The following is a 26,193-nucleotide window of genomic DNA, read 5'->3' on the forward strand; positions in this document are numbered from 1 at the left end:
CCTGTAGTCCTGACTTGTAGTGCTGACTTGTAGTGCTGACTTGTAGTACTGACTTGTAGTACTGACTTGTAGTCCTGACTTGTAGTACTGACTTGTAGTACTGACTTGTAGTACTGACCTGTAGTCCTGACTTGTAGTACTGACCTGTAGTACTGACCTGTAGTCCTGACTTGTAGTACTGACTTGTAGTACTGACCTGTAGTACTGACTTGTAGTACTGACTTGTAGTACTGACCTGTAGTACTGACTTGTAGTCCTGACTTGTAGTACTGACTTGTAGTACTGACTTGTAGTACTGACCTGTAGTCCTGACTTGTAGTACTGACCTGTAGTCCTGACTTGTAGTGCTGACTTGTAGTACTGACCTGTAGTCCTGACTTGTAGTGCTGACTTGTAGTGCTGACTTGTAGTACTGACTTGTAGTACTGACTTGTAGTACTTGTGCGTATGAAGAGATGAAGATCACGTTGTTTTCTTCATTTCCACCACGTGACTGTCTCTGGATTTGGACTTTTCTCAGGACGCGCTGACACGGGAATTTGGAGCAAAGTGAGCGTCTGTCAGTAAAAGTCTGTCATTACGTTCTCTGGCCAGATCGTGCGGCGAGAGACGTAATTTGAGGGGAAGGATGGGAAGACGACGACGACGACAAGTCCTCTGTCTCTCTCAGCCAGTCTGTGGGACTATAGCGACCACGACGGGAACGTTTAACTCATCGCACCTTGTCCTGACTCACGTCTGAAGGGCGTGTCCTAAACTCTATTCTTTTTTATTCTCCCCAATATGTCCTATCCAGCCAGGAAGAAGGACAAAAAGAAAGGGGGGCCTTAACGAGACGTGAGTGCGAGCCCGTTGGACCATAGATGGACTTCTCTTGCACTCTTTTCTATCGCCCCACCCCAACCCTTAGCCCTAAACCTAACCAACACTCTTTCTGTATTCTTTGGCTTCTCTAGCCCTATACCTAACCCTAACCCTGATCCCAACCCTAACACTAACCTTTTTTTTAGTGACTTCCAGCAAATAGAGGGACTAATATTGAATTTCTTACCCAGGTGGAGATCCAACCCTAACCCCTATCTCAACCCCAACCTCAACCCTAACCCTAACCCCAAACCTAACCCTGGCCCTAGCCCTAACCCTAACCTGCTTGTGGTTAGTGTCCGCCCTGAGATCGGTAGGTTGTGAGTTCAAACCCCCGGCCGAGTCATACCAAAAACTATAAAAACCTCAACCCAAACCATAACCCTAACCCTAGCCCTAACCCCAACCCTAACCTGCTTGTGGTTAGAGTGTCCGCCCTGAGATGGGTAGGTCGTGAGTTCAAACCCCGGCCGAGTCATACCAAAGACTATAAAAATGGGAGCCATTACCTCCCTGCTTGGCACTCAGCATCAAGGGTTGGAATCCAACCCTAACCCCAACCTCAACCCTAACCCTAACCCCAACCCTAACCATAACCCTGGCCCTAGCCCTAACCCTAACCTGCTTGTGGTTAGAGTGTCCGCCCTGAGATGGTTGTGAGTTCAAACCCCGGCCGAGTCATACCAAAGACTATAAAAACCTCAACCCTAACCCTGGCCCTAACCTGCTTGTGGTTAGAGTGTCCGCCCTGAGATGGGTAGGTCGTGAGTTCAAACCCCAGCCGACTCATACCAAAGACTATAAAAATGGGAGCCATTACCTCCCTGCTTGGCACTCAGTATCAAGGGTTGGAATCCAACCCTAACCCCTATCTCAACCCCAACCTCAACCTCAACCCTAACCCTAACCCCAACCCTAACCATAATCCTGGCCCTAGCCCTAACCCTAACCTTCTTGTGGTTAGAGTGTCCGCCCTGAGATCAGTAGGTTGTGAGTTCAAACCCCGGCCGAGTCATACCAAAGACTATAAAAACCTCAACCCTAACCCTGGCCCTAGCTCTAACCCTAACCTGCTTGTGGTTGGAGTGTCCGCCCTGAGATTGGCAGGTTGTGAGTTCAAACCAAAGACTATAAAAACCTCAACCATAACCCTAACACCAACCCTAACCCATCAAGGGTTGGAATTGGGGGTTAAATCACCAAAAATTAACCTGCTGCTGCTCACTGCTCCCCTCATTTTGTCCACCAAATGTTTTAAAGCTCTGCGTGAATTCCTAACGGTGAGCTTTGTTGATGTTATTGACTTGTGTGGAGTGCTTATCAGGCATATTTGGTCAATCCATGACTGCAAGCTAATCAATGCTAACATGCTATTTAGGCTAGCTGTGTGTACATATTGCATCATCATGCCTCGTTTGTAGCTATCTTTGAGCTCATTTAATTTCCTCTACTTACTGTATGTGCTCTGTGTATTTTATTTATATTTACATGTCTCATGACACATTATCTGTATGTAATATTGGCTGTATTTCTCATAGTTGTTTGTGTGCCATGTTGTTCCAGACCACAGCAAACAATACCCAGCTTGCAAAGCGTGTAATAAATCCATTGGAAGATGTTACCTTTAACTTGGACACACACATCTATACCTTTGGCCATTCTGAGCCAGTCATTTCCAGGAGTTATCTCACCCTCATTTCCAGGAGTTATCTCACCCTCATTTCCAGGAGTTATCTCACCCTCTGAGAAGCCTCCATTTTACTAATTGTTTCCAATGTTGTAAGAATGTGTAAAATAACTTTTACATTTCAACATTTCTGTCAACAAAGATTTGCGTCAGCCTATGGCACACAATCATTATGATAGTAGGCTAATATGACTAATATAGACACTTACATCATGTGTTGTCTTCATTATAACACTTATAAAAGACTTTTAAAGTCATTTTGATAGTAGGCTACTATAGCTAATATAGACACTTACATCATGTGTTGTCTTCATTATAACACTTATATAAGACTTTTAAAGTCATTTTGATAGTAGGCTAATATAGACACTTACATCATGTGTTGCCTTCATTATAACACTTATATAAGACTTATAAAGTAATTTTGATAGTAGGCTAATATAGACACTTACATCATGTGTTGCCTTCATTATAGCACTTATATAAGAATTTTAAAGTCATTTTGATAGTAGGCTAATATAGACACTTACATCATGTGTTGTCTTCATTATAACACTTATATAAGAATTTTAAAGTCATTTTGATAGTAGGCTACTATAGCTAATATAGACACTTACATCATGTGTTGTCTTCATTATAACACTTATATAAGACTTTTAAAGTCATTTTGATAGTAGGCTAATATAGACACTTACATCATGTGTTGCCTTCATTATAACACTTATATAAGAATTTTAAAGTCATTTTGATAGTAGGCTAATATAGACACTTACATCATGTGTTGTCTTCATTATAACACTTATATAAGAATTTTAAAGTCATTTTGATAGTAGGCTACTATAGCTAATATAGACACTTACATCATGTGTTGTCTTCATTATAACACTTATATAAGACTTTTAAAGTCATTTTGATAGTAGGCTAATATAGACACTTACATCATGTGTTGCCTTCATTATAACACTTATATAAGACTTTTAAAGTCATTTTGATAGTAGGCTAATATAGACACTTACATCATGTGTTGTCTTCATTATAACACTTATATAAGACTTTTGAAGTCATTTTGATAGTAGGCTAATATAGACACTTACATCATGTGTTGTCTTCATTATAACACTTATATAAGACTTTTAAAGTCATTTTGATAGTAGGCTAATATACCGTAGCTAATATAGACACTTACATCATGTGTTGTCTTCATTATAACACTTATATAAGACTTTTAAAGTCATTTTGATAGTAGGCTAATATAGACACTTACATCATGTGTTGCCTTCATTATAACACTTATATAAGACTTTTAAAGTAATTTTGATAGTAGGCTAATATAGACACTTACATCATGTGTTGTCTTCATTATAACACTTATATAAGACTTTTAAAGTCATTTTGATAGTAGGCTAATATAGACACTTACATCATGTGTTGTCTTCATTATAACACTTATATAAGAATTTTAAAGTCATTTTGATAGTAGGCTACTATAGCTAATATAGACACTTACATCATGTGTTGTCTTCATTATAACACTTATATAAGACTTTTAAAGTCATTTTGATAGTAGGCTAATATAGACACTTACATCATGTGTTGCCTTCATTATAACACTTATATAAGACTTTTAAAGTCATTTTGATAGTAGGCTAATATAGACACTTACATCATGTGTTGTCTTCATTATAACACTTATATAAGAATTTTAAAGTCATTTTGATAGTAGGCTACTATAGCTAATATAGACACTTACATCATGTGTTGTCTTCATTATAACACTTATATAAGACTTTTAAAGTCATTTTGATAGTAGGCTAATATAGACACTTACATCATGTGTTGCCTTCATTATAACACTTATATAAGACTTTTAAAGTCATTTTGATAGTAGGCTAATATAGACACTTACATCATGTGTTGTCTTCATTATAACACTTATATAAGACTTTTGAAGTCATTTTGATAGTAGGCTAATATAGACACTTACATCATGTGTTGTCTTCATTATAACACTTATATAAGACTTTTAAAGTCATTTTGATAGTAGGCTAATATAGCTAATATAGACACTTACATCATGTGTTGTCTTCATTATAACACTTATAAAAGACTTTTAAAGTCATTTTGATAGTAGGCTACTATAGCTAATATAGACACTTACATCATGTGTTGTCTTCATTATAACACTTATATAAGACTTTTAAAGTCATTTTGATAGTAGGCTAATATAGCTAATATAGACACTTACATCATGTGTTGTCTTCATTATAACACTTATATAAGACTTATAAAGTAATTTTGATAGTAGGCTAATATAGACACTTACATCATGTGTTGTCTTCATTATAACACTTATATAAGACTTTTAAAGTCATTTTGATAGTAGGCTAATATAGCTAATATAGACACTTACATCATGTGTTGTCTTCATTATAACACTTATAAAAGACTTTTAAAGTCATTTTGATAGTAGGCTACTATAGCTAATATAGACACTTACATCATGTGTTGTCTTCATTATAACACTTATATAAGAATTTTAAAGTCATTTTGATAGTAGGCTACTATAGCTAATATAGACACTTACATCATGTGTTGTCTTCATTATAACACTTATATAAGACTTTTGAAGTCATTTTGATAGTAGGCTAATATAGACACTTACATCATGTGTTGCCTTCATTATAACACTTATATAAGACTTTTAAAGTCATTTTGATAGTAGGCTAATATAGACACTTACATCATGTGTTGTCTTCATTATAACACTTATATAAGACTTTTAAAGTCATTTTGATAGTAGGCTAATATAGCTAATATAGACACTTACATCATGTGTTGTCTTCATTATAACACTTATATAAGACTTTTAAAGTCATTTTGATAGTAGGCTAATATAGACACTTACATCATGTGTTGCCTTCATTATAACACTTATATAAGACTTTTAAAGTCATTTTGATAGTAGGCTAATATAGACACTTACATCATGTGTTGTCTTCATTATAACACTTATATAAGACTTTTGAAGTCATTTTGATAGTAGGCTAATATAGACACTTACATCATGTGTTGTCTTCATTATAACACTTATATAAGACTTTTAAAGTCATTTTGATAGTAGGCTAATATAGCTAATATAGACACTTACATCATGTGTTGTCTTCATTATAACACTTATATAAGACTTTTAAAGTCATTATGATAGTAGGCTAATATAGACACTTACATCATGTGTTGCCTTCATTATAACACTTATATAAGACTTTTAAAGTCATTTTGATAGTAGGCTAATATAGACACTTACATCATGTGTTGTCTTCATTATAACACTTATATAAGACTTTTGAAGTCATTTTGATAGTAGGCTAATATAGACACTTACATCATGTGTTGCCTTCATTATAACACTTATATAAGACTTTTAAAGTCATTTTGATAGTAGGCTAATATAGCTAAAATAGACACTTACATCATGTGTTGTCTTCATTATAACACTTACTTCACCCTTGGCTGCTGGTTAGCGCCTTGCATGGCAGCTCCCGCCATCAGTGTGTGAATGTGTGTGTGAATGGGTGAATGTGGAAATACTGTCAAAGCGCTTTGAGTACCTTGAAGGTAGAAAAGCGCTATACAAGTATAACCCATTTATCATTTATTTATCATTATATAAGACTTTTAAAGTCATTTTGATAGTAGGCTAATATAGACACTTACATCATGTGTTGTCTTCATTATAACACTTATATAAGACTTTTAAAGTCATTTTGATAGTAGGCTAATATAGCTAATATAGACACTTACATCATGTGTTGTCTTCATTATAACACTTATATAAGACTTTTAAAGTCATTTTGATAGTAGGCTAATATAGACACTTACATCATGTGTTGTCTTCATTATAACACTTATATAAGACTTTTAAAGTCATGTTGATAGTAGGCTAATATAGACACTTACATCATGTGTTGTCTTCATTATAACACTTATATAAGACTTTTAAAGTCATTTTGATAGTAGGCTAATATAGACACTTACATCATGTGTTGTCTTCATTATAACACTTATATAAGACTTTTGAAGTCACTTTGATAGTAGGCTAATATAGACACTTACATCATGTGTTGTCTTCATTATAACACTTATATAAGACTTTTAAAGTCATTTTGATAGTAGGCTAATATAGCTACTATAGACACTTACATCATGTGTTGTCTTCATTATAACACTTATATAAGACTTTTAAAGTCATTATGATAGTAGGCTAATATAGACACTTACATCATGTGTTGCCTTCATTATAACACTTATATAAGACTTTTAAAGTCATTTTGATAGTAGGCTAATATAGACACTTACATCATGTGTTGTCTTCATTATAACACTTATATAAGACTTTTGAAGTCATTTTGATAGTAGGCTAATATAGACACTTACATCATGTGTTGCCTTCATTATAACACTTATATAAGACTTTTAAAGTCATTTTGATTGTAGGCTAATATAGACACTTACATCATGTGTTGCCTTCATTATAACACTTATATAAGACTTTTAAAGTCATTTTGATAGTAGGCTAATATAGCTAAAATAGACACTTACATCATGTGTTGTCTTCATTATAACACTTATATAAGACTTTTAAAGTCATTTTGATAGTAGGCTAATATAGACACTTACATCATGTGTTGTCTTCATTATAACACTTATATAAGACTTTTAAAGTCATTTTGATAGTAGGCTAATATAGCTAATATAGACACTTACATCATGTGTTGTCTTCATTATAACACTTATATAAGACTTTTAAAGTCATTTTGATAGTAGGCTAATATAGACACTTACATCATGTGTTGTCTTCATTATAACACTTATATAAGACTTTTAAAGTCATGTTGATAGTAGGCTAATATAGACACTTACATCATGTGTTGTCTTCATTATAACACTTATATAAGACTTTTAAAGTCATTTTGATAGTAGGCTAATATAGCTAATATAGACACTTACATCATGTGTTGTCTTCATTATAACACTTATATAAGACTTTTAAAGTCATTTTGATAGTAGGCTAATATAGACACTTACATCATGTGTTGCCTTCATTATAACACTTATATAAGACTTTTAAAGTCATTTTGATAGTAGGCTAATATAGACACTTACATCATGTGTTGCCTTCATTATAACACTTATATAAGACTTTTAAAGTCATTTTGATAGTAGGCTAATATAGACACTTGCATCATGTGTTGCCTTCATTATAACACTTATATAAGACTTTTAAAGTCATTTTGATAGTAGGCTAATATAGCTAATATAGACACTTACATCATGTGTTGTCTTCATTATAACACTTATATAAGACTTTTAAAGTCATTTTGATAGTAGGCTAATATAGACACTTACATCATGTGTTGTCTTCATTATAACACTTATATAAGACTTTTAAAGTCATTTTGATAGTAGGCTAATATAGCTAATATAGACACTTACATCATGTGTTGTCTTCATTATAACACTTATATAAGACTTTTAAAGTCATTTTGATAGTAGGCTAATATAGACACTTACATCATGTGTTGCCTTCATTACAACACTTATATAAGACTTTTAAAGTCATTTTGATAGTAGGCTAATATAACTAATATAGACACTTACATCATGTGTTGCCTTCATTATAACACTTATATAAGACTTTGAAAGTAATTTTGATAGTAGGCTAATATAGCTAATATAGACACTTACATCATGTGTTGCCTTCATTACAACACTTATATAAGACTTTTAAAGTAATTTTGATAGTAGGCTAATATAGCTAATATAGACACTTACATCATGTGTTGTCTTCATTATAACACTTATATAAGACTTTTAAAGTAATTTTGATAGTAGGCTAATATAGCTAATATAGACACATCATGTGTTGCCTTCATTATAACACTTATATAAGACTTTTAAAGTCATTTTGATAGTAGGCTAATATAGCTAATATAGACACTTACATCATGTGTTGTCTTCATTATAACACTTATATAAGACTATTAAAGTCAATTTGATAGTAGGCTAATATAGACACTTACTTAATGTGTTGTCTTCATTATAACACTTATATAAGACTTTTAAAGTCATTTTGATAGTAGGCTAATATAGACACTTACATCATGTGTTGTCTTCATTATAACACTTATATAAGACTTTTAAAGTCATTTTGATAGTAGGCTAATATAGACACTTACATCATGTGTTGTCTTCAGTATAAGATCTGTTGTGTAGGACTAGATGTTACAATCCCCTAATGCATACTTGAGACACCTATGCGACTTAGTGGGATGGTCAAGTGAGTGAAGGCATCCTCTGGGTTATCAAGTGGGCGCCCCCCATCCTCAGTGTTTCGCTGATAGGCCCACGACACCTCCAGAGGGTTCAGCAGTGAGTCCCAGCGTCCCAGGATCACTCCCTAGATGGCATCACTCACTTGAAAGCCCAGGTGGAGTCCCTTCGCTTGACCCACAGCCACTGACTCCCCTTTTCAGCGGCTTTTGAGAGGTCTTTCACTGCCTGTCGATGGGCCTTCCCTCGCACTCCCATTTCCCTGAGGAGCCTGGATGTTGAGGTGGCCACGAATCCTCTGCAGCCTACTTCTACTGGGCGTACCCTCGCTTTCCAGCCTTGTTGTTGCGCATCGGCTGCAAGCTCAGTGTACCTCAACTTCTTGCGCTCGTAGGCCTCCTCCATTGCACTCTCCCAGGGCACCGTGAGCTCTATGATGTACACGAGCCTGAGCGAAGCTGACCACAGAACAAGATCTGGCCGCAGGTTGGTGGACGCAATCTCACCTGGGAAGCAGAGTCTCTGGCCCAGGTCTGCCAGCAGTCTCCAGTCCCGTGCCCCGCCTAGCTGTCCAGTGTCTGGTCTTGTGGGGGTGAGGTTGGCTTGACCCTCGCCCTCCCGGACAAATGTTGTTGCTTGCCAACGGGATGACGAAGGAGGAAGGGCATTGACACTTGTCCGTCGACTTTCCAGCACTGCTGCAAGACACTTTAGCACCTGGTTGTGCCGCCAGGTGTAACGGCCTTGGGTGAGGCTGGTCTTGCAGCCCACCAGGATGTGCTTCAGTGTTGCTGGACTCGGACACAGAGGGCATGTGGGGTCTTCACCATACCACTGGCTGAGGTTTTTTGGAGAAGGCAGGACATCGTAGGCAGCCCTGATGGTAAAGCTTGCCCTGAATGCCTCCATCTCCCACAGCTCTTTCCAGGAGATCTTCCTCTTCTCTACTCCTTCCCATGTCATCCACTGCCCTTGTTTTGCCTGCGCCACAGCTTGTGCGCACCTTCTTGCTTCCTCTTCCCGACGTATCTCCTGGACCACCAGCTTGCGTCTCTGAGATGGAGTGGCCTTGCTCCAGGCTGGTGTATTGGCCCCAAGGCCAAGACCACTCCTCCCCTGCAGTACTCGGCCCACAATGTCTCTGTGCCTGAGTGCTGCTTTAGCCTGCTCAGTTGCAGCCAGTGGGGTCCACTTCCTCCCAGTAGCCAGAATGGGGGCAGCTTGGGCTACAAATGGATCACTCGAATCCAGTAGCATCATCTCCAGTCTGACTTTGGCGCACTTAAACTCCTCTGAGAGACTGGAAATGGGCAGTTCTAACATTCCTTTGCCGTAGAGTCCAATACTGCTGAGGCACCTGGGAAGGCCAAGCCACTTCCTTGCATATGAGCTAACCAGTCTCTCCAGCTTTTCCACCTTAGAGAGCGGGACTTCATAGAGGGTTAGTGGCCACAATAGGCGTGGAAGTAGTCCATACTGCATGCACCAGAGCTTCAGCTTGCCAGGAAGCAGGGTTCTGTCGATGTTCTCCAGGCCGCTGGCTACCTCCTTCCTGAGCTGATCTACCTGCTCTTTGTCTTTGAGGGAGGCATCATACCAACGACCTAGGGACTTCACAGGCTTCTCGGAGACTGTTGGAATAGGTTCCTCACCAATGTGAAAGCGGTGGTGTGACAGTTTCCCCTTGTCAATAGAGATGCTTCTGGACTTGCTTGGCTTGATCTTCATGCGAGCCAGCTCGATGTTTTCTTGGAGCTTTCTCAGAAGCCGTACAGTGCAAGCCTTGGTTGTGGTGAGTGTTGTGAGGTCATCCATGTAGGCTCTGACAGGCGGCAGCCTCAGGCCAGGTCTTATTAGCTGTCCCCCAACCACCCATCGCGATGCCCGGATGATCACCTCCATGGCCATGGTGAAGGCCAGCGGGGAGATGGTGCAGCCGGCCATGATTCCCACCTCCAGGTGTTGCCATGCTGTGGTGTACTCGGCAGTTGTCACGCATAGCTGGACGTCCTGGAAGTAGGCCTTGACAAGGGTTGTGAGAGCTGCTGGGACCCTGAAGTAGTCGAAAGCTGTCCACAGGAGGTTGTGAGGGACTGAGCCAAAGGCATTGGCGAGATCCAGGAAAACCACATAAAGGTCTGTTCTCTCCTTCTTGGCAACCTGGATCTGATGCCAGATGACACTTGTATGTTCCATGCAACCGGGGAAGCCTGAGATGCCTGCTTTCTGGATTGATGTGTCAATCAGGTTGTTTCTTTGCAGATATCCTGCCAGCCTATGAGCAACCACGCTGAAGAATATTTTTCCCTCGACATTTAGAAGGCTGATCTGGCGGAATTGGCCGATTTCTGATGAGTCCTTTTCCTTGGGGATAAGGATTCCACCGGCTCTTCGCCAGGAAGTTGGTATCTCCTTCTTTTGCCACACGACTCTCATCAGCTTCCAGAGGAAGCGCAGGACATCTGGTGCGTTTTTGTAGAGCCTGTATGGAACTCCGTTGGGACCTGGAGCTGATGCGGCCCTTGCTCTACGCACGGTTTTGTCTACTTCACTCCATCTGGGTAGGCTGATGTCTAGATCGTGCTCTGGTGGATTGACTGGTGGCATGTCAGGTGGGAGTGTAACCTCTTCATGGTGTCGGTCGTCTGTGCTGGATTTTTGCAGATGTTCTTCCAGGTTGGCCTTTGACACTGAGAGACTTCCAGACTTCTCCTTTGTGAACAGACTCTTCACAAATTTGAAGGGGTCTTTGTAGAAGCGTGTTCTTGTTTGCTCCTTCCTTCTGCGCTTCCTCAGAAGGTTTTCCGCTCTCCTCAGTGTTGCAAGTCTACTCTGGATCTCTCCCTGCAGCAGGTTTATGCCCTCCTTCTCCTCCTCTGTGGCCTTCCTCCATTGCTTCTTCAGCTGTCTCCTCTCCTTGACTAGGCGGTCTATTTCTGTCTGTCTTCTGGACTTAGTGGGGATTGATGGAGCAGATCGTTTTCCTTCGACCACTCCAAACCGTTCCACTCCATAGGCATAGATTAGATCCCCCATTCTCTCCAACTTCTTCATGGCGGTGCCTCTGATCCCTTCTATGATGTTGCAGAGATCAGTGTTGACCTCCTTCCACAGTGTCCCGTCGCAGGATTTTGGCCACTTGACAAATGGCCTTCGTCCCCGGATCTTCTTTTCCGTTGCAGGTCGTAGTGGGTTGGGTTCAGGTTGTTCTCCCGTGCCTAGTTCTGCCTCCTCAGGGACAGGGGTGTTGATGTCCTGCAGACTGTGGGGTTTGTCCTGCTGCTGAACTTCAGTCGACTGACTCGACCTGCTTCTCAGAAAGTAGCTGTCGATGCGAGTTCCCTGTTGACCCTTCTTTAGGCACCCTTTCTTGCCTTGGTGTATTTTCAGGCCTTGGGTGGAAGTAACCTTTGTCCAACCACATACGCAGCTCTGAAGCTTGTGTCCTGCTGTGGCTGTTGGAGCCTCAGGTATGCTGATCATCAAACTCGTAGTCTGTTCCGTTCCTGTGTTCGTTACCGGGTGTTCTGCCGATGAGCCATCTTCCGCCCCCGCTCTCGCTGACTCAGGGGGTATTTTCTTCTTAGAACTTTTCGTAGCCATGTTTGGGTGGAACCCATACACCGTTCGTGCTGGATCCTGCCACCACGGGTAGCTAGCCCATGGCAGCCCCGTTGGGGTCTATTCCCTCCTGCCAGCTGTCTTTCCATGCCGTCGCAAGGTCTTTCCCTTGTTGTCAGCTGCCCTTTCACAGCAGTCACTGGTTCACCAGATGATCAGATCTGTTGTGTAGGACTAGATGTTACAATCCCCTAATGCATACTTGAGACACCTATGCGACTTAGTGGGATGGTCAAGTGAGTGAAGGCATCCTCTGGGTTATCAAGTGGGCGCCCCCCATCCTCAGTGTTTCGCTGATAGGCCCACGACACCTCCAGAGGGTTCAGCAGTGAGTCCCAGCGTCCCAGGATCACTCTCTAGATGGCATCACTCACTTGAAAGCCCAGGTGGAGTCCCTTCGCTTGACCCACAGCCACTGACTCCCCTTTTCAGCGGCTTTTGAGAGGTCTTTCACTGCCTGTCGATGGGCCTTCCCTCGCACTCCCATTTCCCTGAGGAGCCTGGATGTTGAGGTGGCCACGAATCCTCTGCAGCCTACTTCTACTGGGCGTACCCTCGCTTTCCAGCCTTGTTGTTGCGCATCGGCTGCAAGCTCAGTGTACCTCAACTTCTTGCGCTCGTAGGCCTCCTCCATTGCACTCTCCCAGGGCACCGTGAGCTCTATGATGTACACGAGCCTGAGCGAAGCTGACCACAGAACAAGATCTGGCCGCAGGTTGGTGGACGCAATCTCACCTGGGAAGCAGAGTCTCTGGCCCAGGTCTGCCAGCAGTCTCCAGTCCCGTGCCCCGCCTAGCTGTCCAGTGTCTGGTCTTGTGGGGGTGAGGTTGGCTTGACCCTCGCCCTCCCGGACAAATGTTGTTGCTTGCCAACGGGATGACGAAGGAGGAAGGGCATTGACACTTGTCCGTCGACTTTCCAGCACTGCTGCAAGACACTTTAGCACCTGGTTGTGCCGCCAGGTGTAACGGCCTTGGGTGAGGCTGGTCTTGCAGCCCACCAGGATGTGCTTCAGTGTTGCTGGACTCGGACACAGAGGGCATGTGGGGTCTTCACCATACCACTGGCTGAGGTTTTTTGGAGAAGGCAGGACATCGTAGGCAGCCCTGATGGTAAAGCTTGCCCTGAATGCCTCCATCTCCCACAGCTCTTTCCAGGAGATCTTCCTCTTCTCTACTCCTTCCCATGTCATCCACTGCCCTTGTTTTGCCTGCGCCACAGCTTGTGCGCACCTTCTTGCTTCCTCTTCCCGACGTATCTCCTGGACCACCAGCTTGCGTCTCTTTATATAAGACTATTAAAGTCAATTTGATAGTAGACTAATATAGCTAATATAGACACTTACATCATGTGTTGTCTTCATTATAAGACCTATATAAGACTTTTAAAGTCATTTTGATAGTAGGCTAATATAGACACTTACATCATGTGTTGCCTTCATTACAACACTTATATAAGACTTTTAAAGTCATTTTGATAGTAGGCTAATATAACTAATATAGACACTTACATCATGTGTTGCCTTCATTATAACACTTATATAAGACTTTGAAAGTAATTTTGATAGTAGGCTAATATAGCTAATATAGACACTTACATCATGTGTTACCTTCATTACAACACTTATATAAGACTTTTAAAGTAATTTTGATAATAGGCTAATATAGCTAATATAGACACTTACATCATGTGTTGTCTTCATTATAACACTTATATAAGACTTTTAAAGTAATTTTGATAGTAGGCTAATATAGCTAATATAGACACTTACATCATGTGTTGCCTTCATTATAACACTTATATAAGACTTTTAAAGTCATTTTGATAGTAGGCTAATATAGCTAATATAGACACTTACATCATGTGTTGTCTTCATTATAACACTTATATAAGACTTTTAAAGTCATTTTGATAGTAGGCTAATATAGACACTTACATCATGTGTTGTCTTCATTATAACACTATATAAGACTTTTAAAGTCATTTTGATAGTAGGCTAATATAGCTAATATAGACACTTACATCATGTGTTGTCTTCATTATAACACTTATATAAGACTTTTAAAGTCATTTTGATAGTAGGCTAATATAACTAATATAGACACTTTCATCATGTGTTGTCTTCATTATAACACTTATATAAGACTTTTAAAGTCAATTTGATAGTAGGCTAATATAACTAATATAGACACTTACATCATGTGTTGTCTTCATTATAACACTTATATAAGACTTTTAAAGTCAATTTGATAGTAGGCTAATATAACTAATATAGACACTTATATAAGTGTCATAATGAAGGCAACACATGATGTAAGTGTCTATATTAGCCTACTATCAAATGACTTTAAAAGTCTTATATAAGTGTTATTATGAAGGCAACACATGATGTAAGTGTCTATATTAGCTATATTAGCCTACTATCAAATTGACTTTAAAAGTCTTATATAAGGGTTATAATGAAGGCAACACATGATGTAAGTGTCTATATTAGCCTACTATCAAATTGACTTTAACGTCTTATATAAGTGTTATAATGAAGGCCACACATGATGTAAGTGTCTATATTAGTTATATTAGCCTACTATCAAAATGACTTTAAAAGTCTTATATAAGTGTCATAATGAAGGCAACACATGATGTAAGTGTTTATATTAGCCTACTATCAAATGACTTTAAAAGTCTTATATAAGTGTTATAATGAAGGCAACACATGATGTAAGTGTCTATATTAGCTATATTAGCCTACTATCAAAATGACTTTAAAAGTCTTATAGAAGTGTTATAATGAAAGCAACACATGATGTAAGTGTCTATATTAGCTATATTAGCCTACTATCCAATTGACTTTAAAAGTCTTGTATAAGTGTTATAATGAAGGCAACACATGATGTAAGTGTCTATATTAGCCTACTATCAAATTGACTTTAAAAGTCTTGTATAAGTGTTATAATGAAGGCAACACATGATGTAAGTGTCTATATTAGCCTACTATCAAATTGACTTTAAAAGTCTTGTATAAGTGTTATAATGAAGGCAACACATGATGTAAGTGTCTATATTAGCCTACTATCAAATTGACTTTAAAAGTCTTATATAAGTGTTATAATGAAGGCAACACATGATGTAAGTGTCTATATTAGCCTACTATCAAATTGACTTTAAAAGTCTTGTATAAGTGTTATAATGAAGGCAGCACATGATGTAAGTGTCTATATTAGCCTACTATCAAATTGACTTTAAAAGTCTTGTATAAGTGTTATAATGAAGGCAACACATGATGTAAGTGTCTATATTAGCCTACTATCAAATTGACTTTAAAAGTCTTGTATAAGTGTCATAATGAAGGCAACACATGATGTAAGTGTCTATATTAGCTATATTAGCCTACTATCAAATTGACTTTAAAAGTCTTATATAAGTGTTATAATGAAGGCAACACATGATGTAAGTGTCTATATTAGCCTACTATCAAATTGACTTTAAAAGTCTTGTATAAGTGTCATAATGAAGGCAACACATGATGTAAGTGTCTATATTAGCTATATTAGCCTACTATCAAATTGACTTTAAAAGTCTTATATAAGTGTTATAATGAAGGCAACACATGATGTAAGACTTTTAAAGTTTAGAGTTGAGCTGTGAGAGAATCTGACTTCCGGGGTCAAACTTTAGGGTTGGTCAACAGCACCACCGTGTGGTAACTGCCAGGAAAAAAAGTTTGATATGCTTTAATCGTTCAATGAGTGTAACTAATACACACTCGAGTTCCCAAAACTTTAAATACACAAATATAATTGTAATAATAATAATTTTATAAATACATATTATTATATATAATTAGTAATACTTTTCACATGGCCGCTCATATCCTTCCGCCGACCCTGCGAGCTAAAGCCTGGTTGTACGACACATTACAAACAGATGTGAGCCTGGACCTAATCGGAGGAACAATCCACATATATATATTTTACATCTTTTTTAATCGATACATTTCGATTAGGCGAGCGGGAGATGTTGGGATTAGACACCTTTCGCCGCGTAAGGAGATCCCGCAAAAGAGGAGTGCTGCGGCCCAGCTCCCCACAGACCACGCCTACTTGGTGCGCTACCTTTCGCTTCTTCGTGAACTTTCCACGCGGAATTATTCTCCCCACGATGTAGTAATCACTCCCACCCTCCGCCGTGGACCTCCTAGGGACACTTCTGACACTTTTTGTCCTCTTCTGTCAACTAGCCGGTAAGGACGCAGCTTGTTTCTCCGACGTGCTAACTCACTATAGCTAGCTTAGCCATGTGTTTATTAGTTATCTATATCACCTGCTCGCACCCACGCGTGACGGGCAGCTCCGAGTGGAAGTGTCCACACGCTAAACGACGGCCACGCTGCGCGAGGGAATAAAGTGACTTGCTCACACTTGACAGGAGTTGTTTGGGGGGTCTTTTTCCCTTCGCAGTGCGCATTTTGTGGAGTCGTGACGTCATCGCGCTGCGCCAAGGCTGTCGAACCTTAAAACGGGTCCTTCGAACTGAGAAATGTTCGCTTTGTCCCAATTCGGGTTCTGCGTTCTATAGTCCTTCGAACACGACCCACTAACGTGACCAAAGTGCGTGGGAGCACAAAGTGTGCGTATTGTTGACTAGCCTTCCCGGCTTTCCATATCCCAAGATCCTTTGCGCGCCCAGCTCTGAAAAATAGTTTTTTTTCGTCGACGTCTACTTTATACTTATTACTACTTTTACTCATTATTCTTCTACTTCTATTATTTTTACTACTTCTATTATTCTTCAATTTGTTTAACTTATTATTGTTTACATGGTTGGCATCCATCACATTGGTGCATTTCCGCCCCTTCCAATATGGCGTCTTGATCATACTTGCGTGCTCACTAGTGCTATTGTGTTTATATCCCTCCATCGTTCATATCTTTTTATACAATCCCATGCTTTTTAAAAAAAAATCTGAGTAAAATCATGTGGAACTGCACTTTTTTGGGGGAATTTTGCCTCTCATTCACAATCATTATGAGACAAAAATACACAATTTAAAATTGAAATTAACCAGTGTTTCCCACACATTCATTTATTTGTGGCGGCCCGCCACGAAATAATTACGTCCGCCACAAATTAAAAAAATAAATAAATATATACAGTGGGGCAAAAAAGTATTTAGTCAGCCACCCATTGATTGTCAATGGGTGGCTGACTAAATACTTTTTTGCCCCACTGTATATATATATATATATTTTGTCCTAGCTGTCCTAGTTGATGTAGATGCCCATATAGGCTGTTCAGATTTACTTTACAAAAGAGAAGTGTAGGATACTTCTCTTGTTGCCTTATTTGTATTTGACCACTACTGTTTTCTGTTTATTTGTTACTGACTGTGGCAGGACACCTCTGCCTCTGTTTCACTTTATGTTGCTGGTAAATAATATGGTTGTAGTAGTAGGCTAAAGTTCAATTATTTAGTATGCACTAATTAAAAGGGCAGAGCTTTAAGAGACATTTTAACTTTTATATTTTATAAGACATATTTTTTGTAAGAACCACAACTAATAAATATATTTCAGTGAATAACTTATTGTTCAAATCTGTATATAAATATGTACATAACGTGTTGTAATTATATTGTAAAATGGATGAATGGATGGACGTTTAAAACAAAACTGTTATTATTAATTAGTAAGTATACATTTTTTGAGCCTTTTTAGAGAAAATCATATCATTGTAGTAAATTATGCAAATTATTTGATGGTGTCATGGTGACCACGCCCATAGCCACGCCCCCACCGCCACAGTTATCTTGGCAGTTTATGGGAAACACTGTTAACGTTAACAAGTACTTTCCAAAGCACAACCATTTACAACAGGATTTCCTTTTAGGACATCATTTAGAGCAGAGGTGTTAAAGTCATTGTAGATCGGGGGCCACATGGAGAAAAATCTACTTCCAAGTGGGAGTAAAATCACGGCAGAATAACTTAAAAATAAAGACAACTTCAGATTGTTTTCTTTGTTTAAAAATAGAACAAGCACATTCTGAAAATGTACAAATCATAATTTTGTTGTTTTGTTTTTTTTCCACTTACATGTTGCGGTTAATATTATTCTACCTTTATTTGTCGTTATTTATACTTTCTTAATAAATTATGTGTTAATGTTCCTCAGTCAACTCATTGGTGTTGAATTTCAATTTTTCAAGATAAAAAAATAGTATCAAAATCAAAGTACAGGTTGTTATTTATGTAGTTTGCTCATGTTCCTCGACTGGTGCACTAACATGTGGTTTATTTTATTTTTTTACATATGTAGCGTCATCTACAAAGATACAAAGAATTGCTATTGCGACATCAGGTAGACACATTTAGAACAGCTGTTTCTTTCATTCAAAAATTTCGGCTAATTTTTATACTTAGCAAACTCATCCCGCGGGCCGGATAAAACCATAGTGGATCTAACATAATAGTGTGAGAGTCCTATGGTGAATGAACACCGGCGTAAGGGATGTGAACATGTGACCCAACCAATCAATCAATGTTTACGTATATAGCCCTATATCACCAGTGTCTCAAAGGGCTGCACAAGCCACAACGACATCCTCGGCTCAGATCCCACATCAGGGCAATGAAAAACCAGGGAGTGTTCTTTCTGAATGGTAGACCGACCCAGTTCACGACACTGGACTACCGAAAGGACCCAGCCTTATTGACTGCATAGGCTGGGACCTTCGAAGGATGCTGACCCCTAAATAGGGCGGGTGCTTTTTGGGGCATCCCACTCCGGTTGTCTTCAAAAATGTCTAGGGCACCAGGTAGCCCGTTAGGACCAGATGAGTAGCCCGCTGGCCTGTTCTAAAAGTAGCTCAAATATTTTTTGAATTGTATTTATTTACTAGCAAGCTGGTCTCGCTTTGCCCGACATTTTTAATTCTAAGAGAGACAAAACTCAAATAGAATTAGAAAATCCAGGAAAATATTTTAAAGACTTGGTCTTCACTTGTTTAAAGAAATTCATTCATTTTTTTTACTTTGCTTCTTATAACTTTCACAAAGACAATTTTAGAGAAAAAATACAACCTTAAAAATGATTTTAGGATTTTTAAACACATATACCTTTACCTTTTAAATTCCTTCCTATTCTTTCCTGACAATTTAAATCAATGTTCAAGTAAATTTATTTTTTTTATTGTAAAGAATAATAAATACATTTTAATTTAATTCTTCATTTTAGCTTCTGTTTTTTTGACGAATAATATTTCTTCAAACCTATTATGATTAAAATTCAAAAAATGTATTCTGGCAAATCTAGAAAATCTGTAGAATCAAATTTAAATCTTATTTCAAGGTCTTTTGAATTTTTTTAAAAATTTTTGTTCTGGAAGAAATAATGATTTGTCTTTGTTATAAATATAGCTTGGTCCAATTTGTTCTATATTCTAACAAAGTGCAGATTGGATTTTAACCTATTTAAAACATGTCATCAAAATTCAAAAATTAATCTTAATCAGGAAAAATTACTAATGATGTTCCATAAATTATTTTTTTTATTTTTTCAAAAAGATTCAAATTAGCTAGTTTTTCTCTTCTTTTTTCGGTGGAATTTTGAATTTTAAAGAGTCGAAATTGAAGATAAACTATGTTTCAAAATTTAATTGTAATTTTTTTCCCGTGTTTTCTCCTCTTTTAAACCGTTCAATTAAGTGTAAATATAATTAATTATTAATAATAACATAGAGTTAAAGGTAAATTGAGCAAATTGGCTATTTCTGGCAATTTATTTAAGTGTGTATCAAACTGGTAGCCCTTCGCATTAATCAGTACCCAAGAAGTAGCTCTTGGTTTCAAAAAGGTTGGTGACCCCTGGTCTAGGGTGACCTAAGACAGTGGTCCCCAACCACCAATTGGTACCGGGCCGCACAAGAAATTAAACAAAAAAAACAAAAACAAAAAAAATTTATTTTTTGAATTTTTATTTTTATTTTTATGAAATCAACATAAAAAACACAACATATACATTATATATCAATATAGATCAATACAGTCTGCAGGGATACAGTCCGTAAGCACACATGATTGTATTTATTTATGTAAAAAAAAAAAAATTTTTTTTTTTTTACATAAATACACACCCCCCCCCCACCACCGGTCTGCGGACCGATTGGTACCGGGCCGCACAAGAAATTAAACAAAAAAAACAAAAACAAATTTTTTATTTTTTTTATTTATTTATTTTTTTTTATGAAATCAACATAAAAAACACAACATATATATTATATATCAATATAGATCAATACAGTCTGCAGGGATACAGTCCGTAAGCACACATGATTGTATTTATTTATGTAAAAAAAAAAAAAAAAAAATTTTTTTTTTGGAAATACACCCCCCCCCCCCTCCCCCACCACCACCACCACCGGTCCGTGGGACAAATTTTCAAGCGTTGACCGGTCCGCAGCTACAAAAAGGTTGGGGACCACTGACCTAAGATGTTTCCTGTCCTCGTAGGAACAATGTTTATCAGCAAAGCAGAAGGAGTCATGGAGGGTCTGCCTTACGTCTCCTACTTCTTCGACGAAGAGTTCTTCGAAAAATTGTTGAAGGACCTCCAGTCCATGGTGACGCCCCCCCAGTCCCCCTCCAAGAAGACGGGCGGCGATGACGACCAGCTGGACTACGTCTCAAAAGTCCTGCCGGACGACCACAGCATGCAGCTCGACTGGAACTGCAGCGTCTACCGCGCTGACGGGGCGTCCGCCGCCAAGCCGCCGTCCCCCCTGGCGAGGAGCGGCGAGGACAAGCCGGCGTCCACCGTGCCGTCGGACATCGACGTCGAGGGGCTGGACGACCAGAACCTGACGGCGACGCATGATTCCAGCGAGACCATGTCGGCCAGTGGCGGCCAGCTGTCCCAGTACTTGTCCAGCGACTCAGGTGAGATGAAGCACTTTTAATCGCGACACGCTTCAGAGCGGCCTAACGAGCATCACGCGTCAAAGGGGTTCAAGTGCAAATGAAAATCCAGCTTCACCATAATGTGACGGGCCACTTTATAATGATGGTGGTGGGGGTGGGGGGCTACATAAAATGACGTGGCTGCCACATTAAAATTATGGGACAGGCCATACTTACATGAAGTGACAGTCCACAATAAAATGGCACATTAGTATTTTGTGGCGTGCCACCTTAAAATTATGTTACTTGCCATGTTTAAATTAAGTGGCAGTCCACAATAAAATGATGTGAGGACCACAATAGAATGATATTGTGGCCCACTTAAAATGATGAGGTGGGCCACAATAAAATGATGTGGGGGACAACAATAACATGATATTATGGCCCACTTAAAATAATGAGGTGGGCCACTATAAAATTGTGGGGGACAACAATAAAATGATGAGGTGGACAACAATAAAATGATATTGTGGCCCACTTTAAATGATGAGGTGGGCCACAATAAAATGACGTGGGGAACAACAATAACATGATATTGTGGCCCACTTAAAATGATGAGGTGGGCCACAATAAAATTGTGGGGGACAACAATAAAATGATGAGGTGGACAACAATAAAATGATATTGTGGCCCACTTAAAATGATGAGGTGGGCCACAATAAAATGTGGGGGACAACAAAATGATGTGGGGGACAACAATACAATGATATTGTGGCCCACTTAAAATGATGTGGGGGACAACAATACAATGATATCGTGGCCCACTTAAAATGATGAGGTGGGCCACAATAAAATGATGTGGGAGACAACAACATGATATCGTGGCCCACTTAAAATGATGAGGTGGGCCACAATAAAATGATGTGAGGGACAACAATAAAATGATATCGTGGCCCACTTTAAATGAGGTGGACAACAATAAAATGATATCATGGCCCACTTAAAATTATGAGGTGGGCCACAATAAAATGATGTGAGGGACAACAATAAAATTATATCATGGCCCACTTAAAATGATGAGGTGGGCCACAATAAAATGATGTGAGGGACAACAATAAAATGATATCGTGGCCCACTTTAAATGAGGTGGACAACAATAAAATGATATCATGGCCCACTTAAAATTATGAGGTGGGCCACAATAAAATGATGTGAGGGACAACAATAAAATTATATCATGGCCCACTTAAAATGATGAGGTGGGCCACAATAAAATGATATTGTGGCCCACTTAAAATGATGAGGTGGGCCATTGTAAAATAATGTGAGGGACAACAATAAAATGATATTGTGGCCCACTTAAAATGATGAGGTGGGCCACAAAAAAATTATGTGGGGGACAACAAAATGATATTGTGGCCCACTTAAAATGATGAGGTGGGCCACAATAAAATTATGTGGGGGACAACAAAATGATATTGTGGCCCACTTAAAATGATGAGGTGGACAACAATAAAATGATATCATGGCCCACTTAAAATGAGGTGGGCCACAATAAAATGATGTGGGGGACAACAATAAAATGATATCATGGCCCACTTAAAATGATGAGGTGGACAACAATAAAATGATATCATGGCCCACTTAAAATGAGGTGGGCCACAATAAAATTATGTGGGGCACAACAATAAAATGATATCATGGCCCACTTAAAATGATGAGGTGGGCCACAATAAAATGATGAGGGGGACAACAAAATGACAAGGTGGGCCACAATAAAATGATATTGTGGCCCACTTAAAATTATGTGGCGGGCCGCCTAAGAATTTTGTGGTGTACCACATTAAAATGATGTTTAAGTGGCGGTCCACATTAGAATGACGTGGCGGGCCACATTAAATGACGTTGCGGGCCAAACTTGGCCCCATGCCGTGAGTTTGACATGTGGCCTATACTGGTCACCAATGTGTGATTGTGTCTCGCAGACCAAGAGATTGACGTTGTGACGCTGGGACATTGCTCTTCACTCTCGGCCTGCCAGATGAAGCAGCAGGAGGAGGAGGAGGAGGAGCAGCAGCAGCAGAGGAAGAAGAAGAAGGAGCAGCAACAGAGGGAAAAGGAGCAGCAGCAGAGGAAGAAGAAGGAGCAGCAGAGGAAGAAGAAGAAGAAGGAGCAGCAGAGGAGGAAGAAGGAGCAGCAGCAGAGGGAAAAGGAGCAGCAGCAGAGGAAGAAGAAGAAGAAGAAGGAGCAGCAGAGGAAGAAGAAGAAGGAGCAGCAGAGGGAAAAGGAGCAGCAGCAGAGGGAGGAGCAGCAGCAGAGGGAAAAGGAGCAGCAGCAGAGGGAGGAGCAGAGTGCTTTCCAGCTGTTAGTGATCCAGCAGCAGCACAACTACGCTGCTCCTCTGCCCTCCATGTCACCCTGCTCATCCAACAAGGATGTGTCGTGTCCCCCTCACAGCTCCTCCTCCTCCTCCTCATCCTCCTCCTCCTCGCCGCCCACACGCCACCGCGACCAGCAGAGCTCGTCTCGGAGCTCCGCGGACTCGTCGTCGGAGGAGGAGGGGGAGGATGAGCGGCGGTGGACGCACACCGTGTTGGAGCGCTGGCGGCGCAACGAGCAGAGGAGCAGCTTCGACAGACTGCGCGAGAAGGTGTGGGGGCCGTCCTCCAACGACAGGACGCCCAAGGTCGTGATCCTGCAGAAGGCCACGAGCTGCATCCACTGCCTGCAGAGGGACCACGCCAGGCTGCACGCCCGGAGGGGGAAACTTCAAGCCAGACACAAAGCGCTCAAAGACAGACTGCAGAAGCTCACAGGTGACGGCGCGCAGTGGGCGGGGCTTGTGAAACAGGAAACGGCCGAAGAAGGAGCACAGGAAACGGCCGAGGAAGGAGCACAGTGGGCGGGGCTTGTGAAACAGGAACTGGACAATGACTGAGTGTAGACTGGACATAGACGTCACACTGCAACATCCACGCGTTTGAATAGATTGAAGTTGTCGCCATAGCAACCAGTGATCCTGCCATCAGCTTCTTTGCTCCAGTAGAACCTCAAGATGTTGAGTTCTTCTTGCTGCTCTAAGCTTTGAGGCGGATGGTTGCCTCCCCGGTGACACCTTCAGGTTCTGCAGGGAGGAGCGCGTCACGTTGCTTCATCAACTTGGCAAACGTGAGCCCAGGTGAGAAATGTCACTTCCTGTTTGAGCGTCAACAGGAAGTGAAACTCGACACTTGTTTGTTTTGTTTTTTATTCATGAGTTGCAAACACCTTATTTGCATTGCGACAACAGCAGCAAGTTGTAGCATTAAAGGGTGTGGCACGTATTTGTTAATGGTCGGGTTTAGCAGAGTGCAGGAGTTAGATGTTCTCCAACTCTCCTCACCTAACCTTTCTAGCAAGGAGATTGTAAGGGATGAAGCAAATTAATGGTATTTCCAGTATGAAAGTTTCCTCATAGGAGCCCAGCAGGCACGAGACATAATGATACCACGTCGATTAAACGTGCGTGTCCTTTAAAATGACTTTGAAACAACGTTGCAATATAGTTGTGTTGGTAAATTGACGTTGGATCCACGTTGTTGGTTGGGAAATGACCAAAATTCAACGGTCAATTTAACGTCAGAACTAGGGCTGCAACAACTAAACGATTACATCGATTAAAATCAATTATAAAAATAGTTGGCGATTAATTTAGTCATCGATTTGTTGGATCTATGCTATGCGCAGAAGCAAATTTTTTTATTTTTTTTATTTTAAATTTATTTTTACATTTTTTTTAAACCTTTATTTATAAACTGCAACATGTACAAACAGCTGAGAAACAATAATCTAAATAAGTATGGTGCCAGTATGCTGGTTTTTCCCCCCAATAAAATACTGGAAAGGATAGAAATGTAATTTGTGTCTTTTATCCGATTATAAATCGATTAATCGAAGTAATAATCAACAGATTAATCGATTATCAAATTAATCGTTAGTTGCAGCCCTAGTCAGAACCCAACATTGATTAATCGTCATCAATAGGCATGTTTCAACGTTGTATTTGTGTTGAATATTGGTTGGAAAATGACCACAATTCAATGGTCAAATCAACGTCAAAACCTAACATTGATTAAACGTTAAAAAGCATGTTGTTTCAATGTTGTATTTGTGTTGAATATTGGTTGAGAAATTACCACAATTCAATGGTCAAATCAACGTCAGAACCCAACATTGATTAAACGTCGTCAAAAGGCATGTTTCAACGTTGTATTTGTGTTGTAGAATATTGGTTGGGAAAATGACACAAATTCAATGTCAAATCAACATCAGAACCCAACATTGATTAAACGTCAAAAAGCATGTTGTTTCAACGTTGTATTTGTGTTGAATATTGGTTGGGAAATGACCAAAATTCAATGGTCAAATCAACGTCAGAACCCAACATTGATTAATCGTCGTCAAAAAGCATGTTTCAACGTTGTATTTGTGTTGAATATTGGTTGGGAAATGACCAAAATTCAATGGTCAAATCAACGTCAGAACCCAACATTGATTAATCGTCGTCAAAAAGCATGTTTGCTCCAAAAAACTATTATAGTAATTACTTTATTAACAAATTTGATTCATAACCAGCACCACAAAATGTTAATAACTTAAAAATTATTAATAGTTAGACCGAAATTATTTTCAGCAAAAACAATTGGGATGGTTTGGGGAGATTTTGAGAAGGTGGGACGGGGGGGTTATGAATCATAAGTCGTTAATAACTCATGGTTTTCGCAGGGCATTAACAAAAATTAATGGTCATTAAATGGA

General features: G+C 39.6%; 1 protein-coding gene across 2 annotated transcripts; it reads left to right on the top strand.

The window, feature by feature from the left end:
* Positions 1 to 651: 651 nt before the first annotated feature.
* On the top strand, positions 652 to 25,833 carry LOC133643546 (trichohyalin-like). 2 transcript variants are annotated; one of them, XM_062038181.1, is made up of 3 exons: positions 652 to 837; positions 21,010 to 21,435; positions 23,382 to 25,833. In XM_062038181.1, the coding sequence occupies exons 2-3, from the start codon at positions 21,015 to 21,017 to the stop codon at positions 24,332 to 24,334; spliced, it is 1,374 nt and encodes a 457-aa protein (XP_061894165.1). In that variant the 5' UTR covers positions 652 to 837; positions 21,010 to 21,014; the 3' UTR covers positions 24,335 to 25,833. The 2 variants fall into 2 exon arrangements, with proteins under 2 accessions (XP_061894165.1, XP_061894164.1); XM_062038180.1 differs by lacking the exon at positions 652 to 837 and adding an exon at positions 16,602 to 16,742.
* Positions 25,834 to 26,193: the final 360 nt, after the last annotated feature.

The sequence above is a fragment of the Entelurus aequoreus genome, linkage group LG26, assembly GCF_033978785.1.
Source record: "Entelurus aequoreus isolate RoL-2023_Sb linkage group LG26, RoL_Eaeq_v1.1, whole genome shotgun sequence".
NCBI lineage: Eukaryota > Metazoa > Chordata > Actinopteri > Syngnathiformes > Syngnathidae > Entelurus > Entelurus aequoreus.

Excerpts from the sequence above, each read along its gene's own strand:
- LOC133643546 (XM_062038181.1), top strand. The coding sequence starts at position 21,015 with ATGTTTATCAGCAAAGCAGAAGGAGTCATGGAGGGTCTGCCTTACGTC. Across the intron at positions 21,436-23,381 it reads GTACTTGTCCAGCGACTCAG|ACCAAGAGATTGACGTTGTG; the intron begins GTGAGATGAAGC and ends TGTGTCTCGCAG.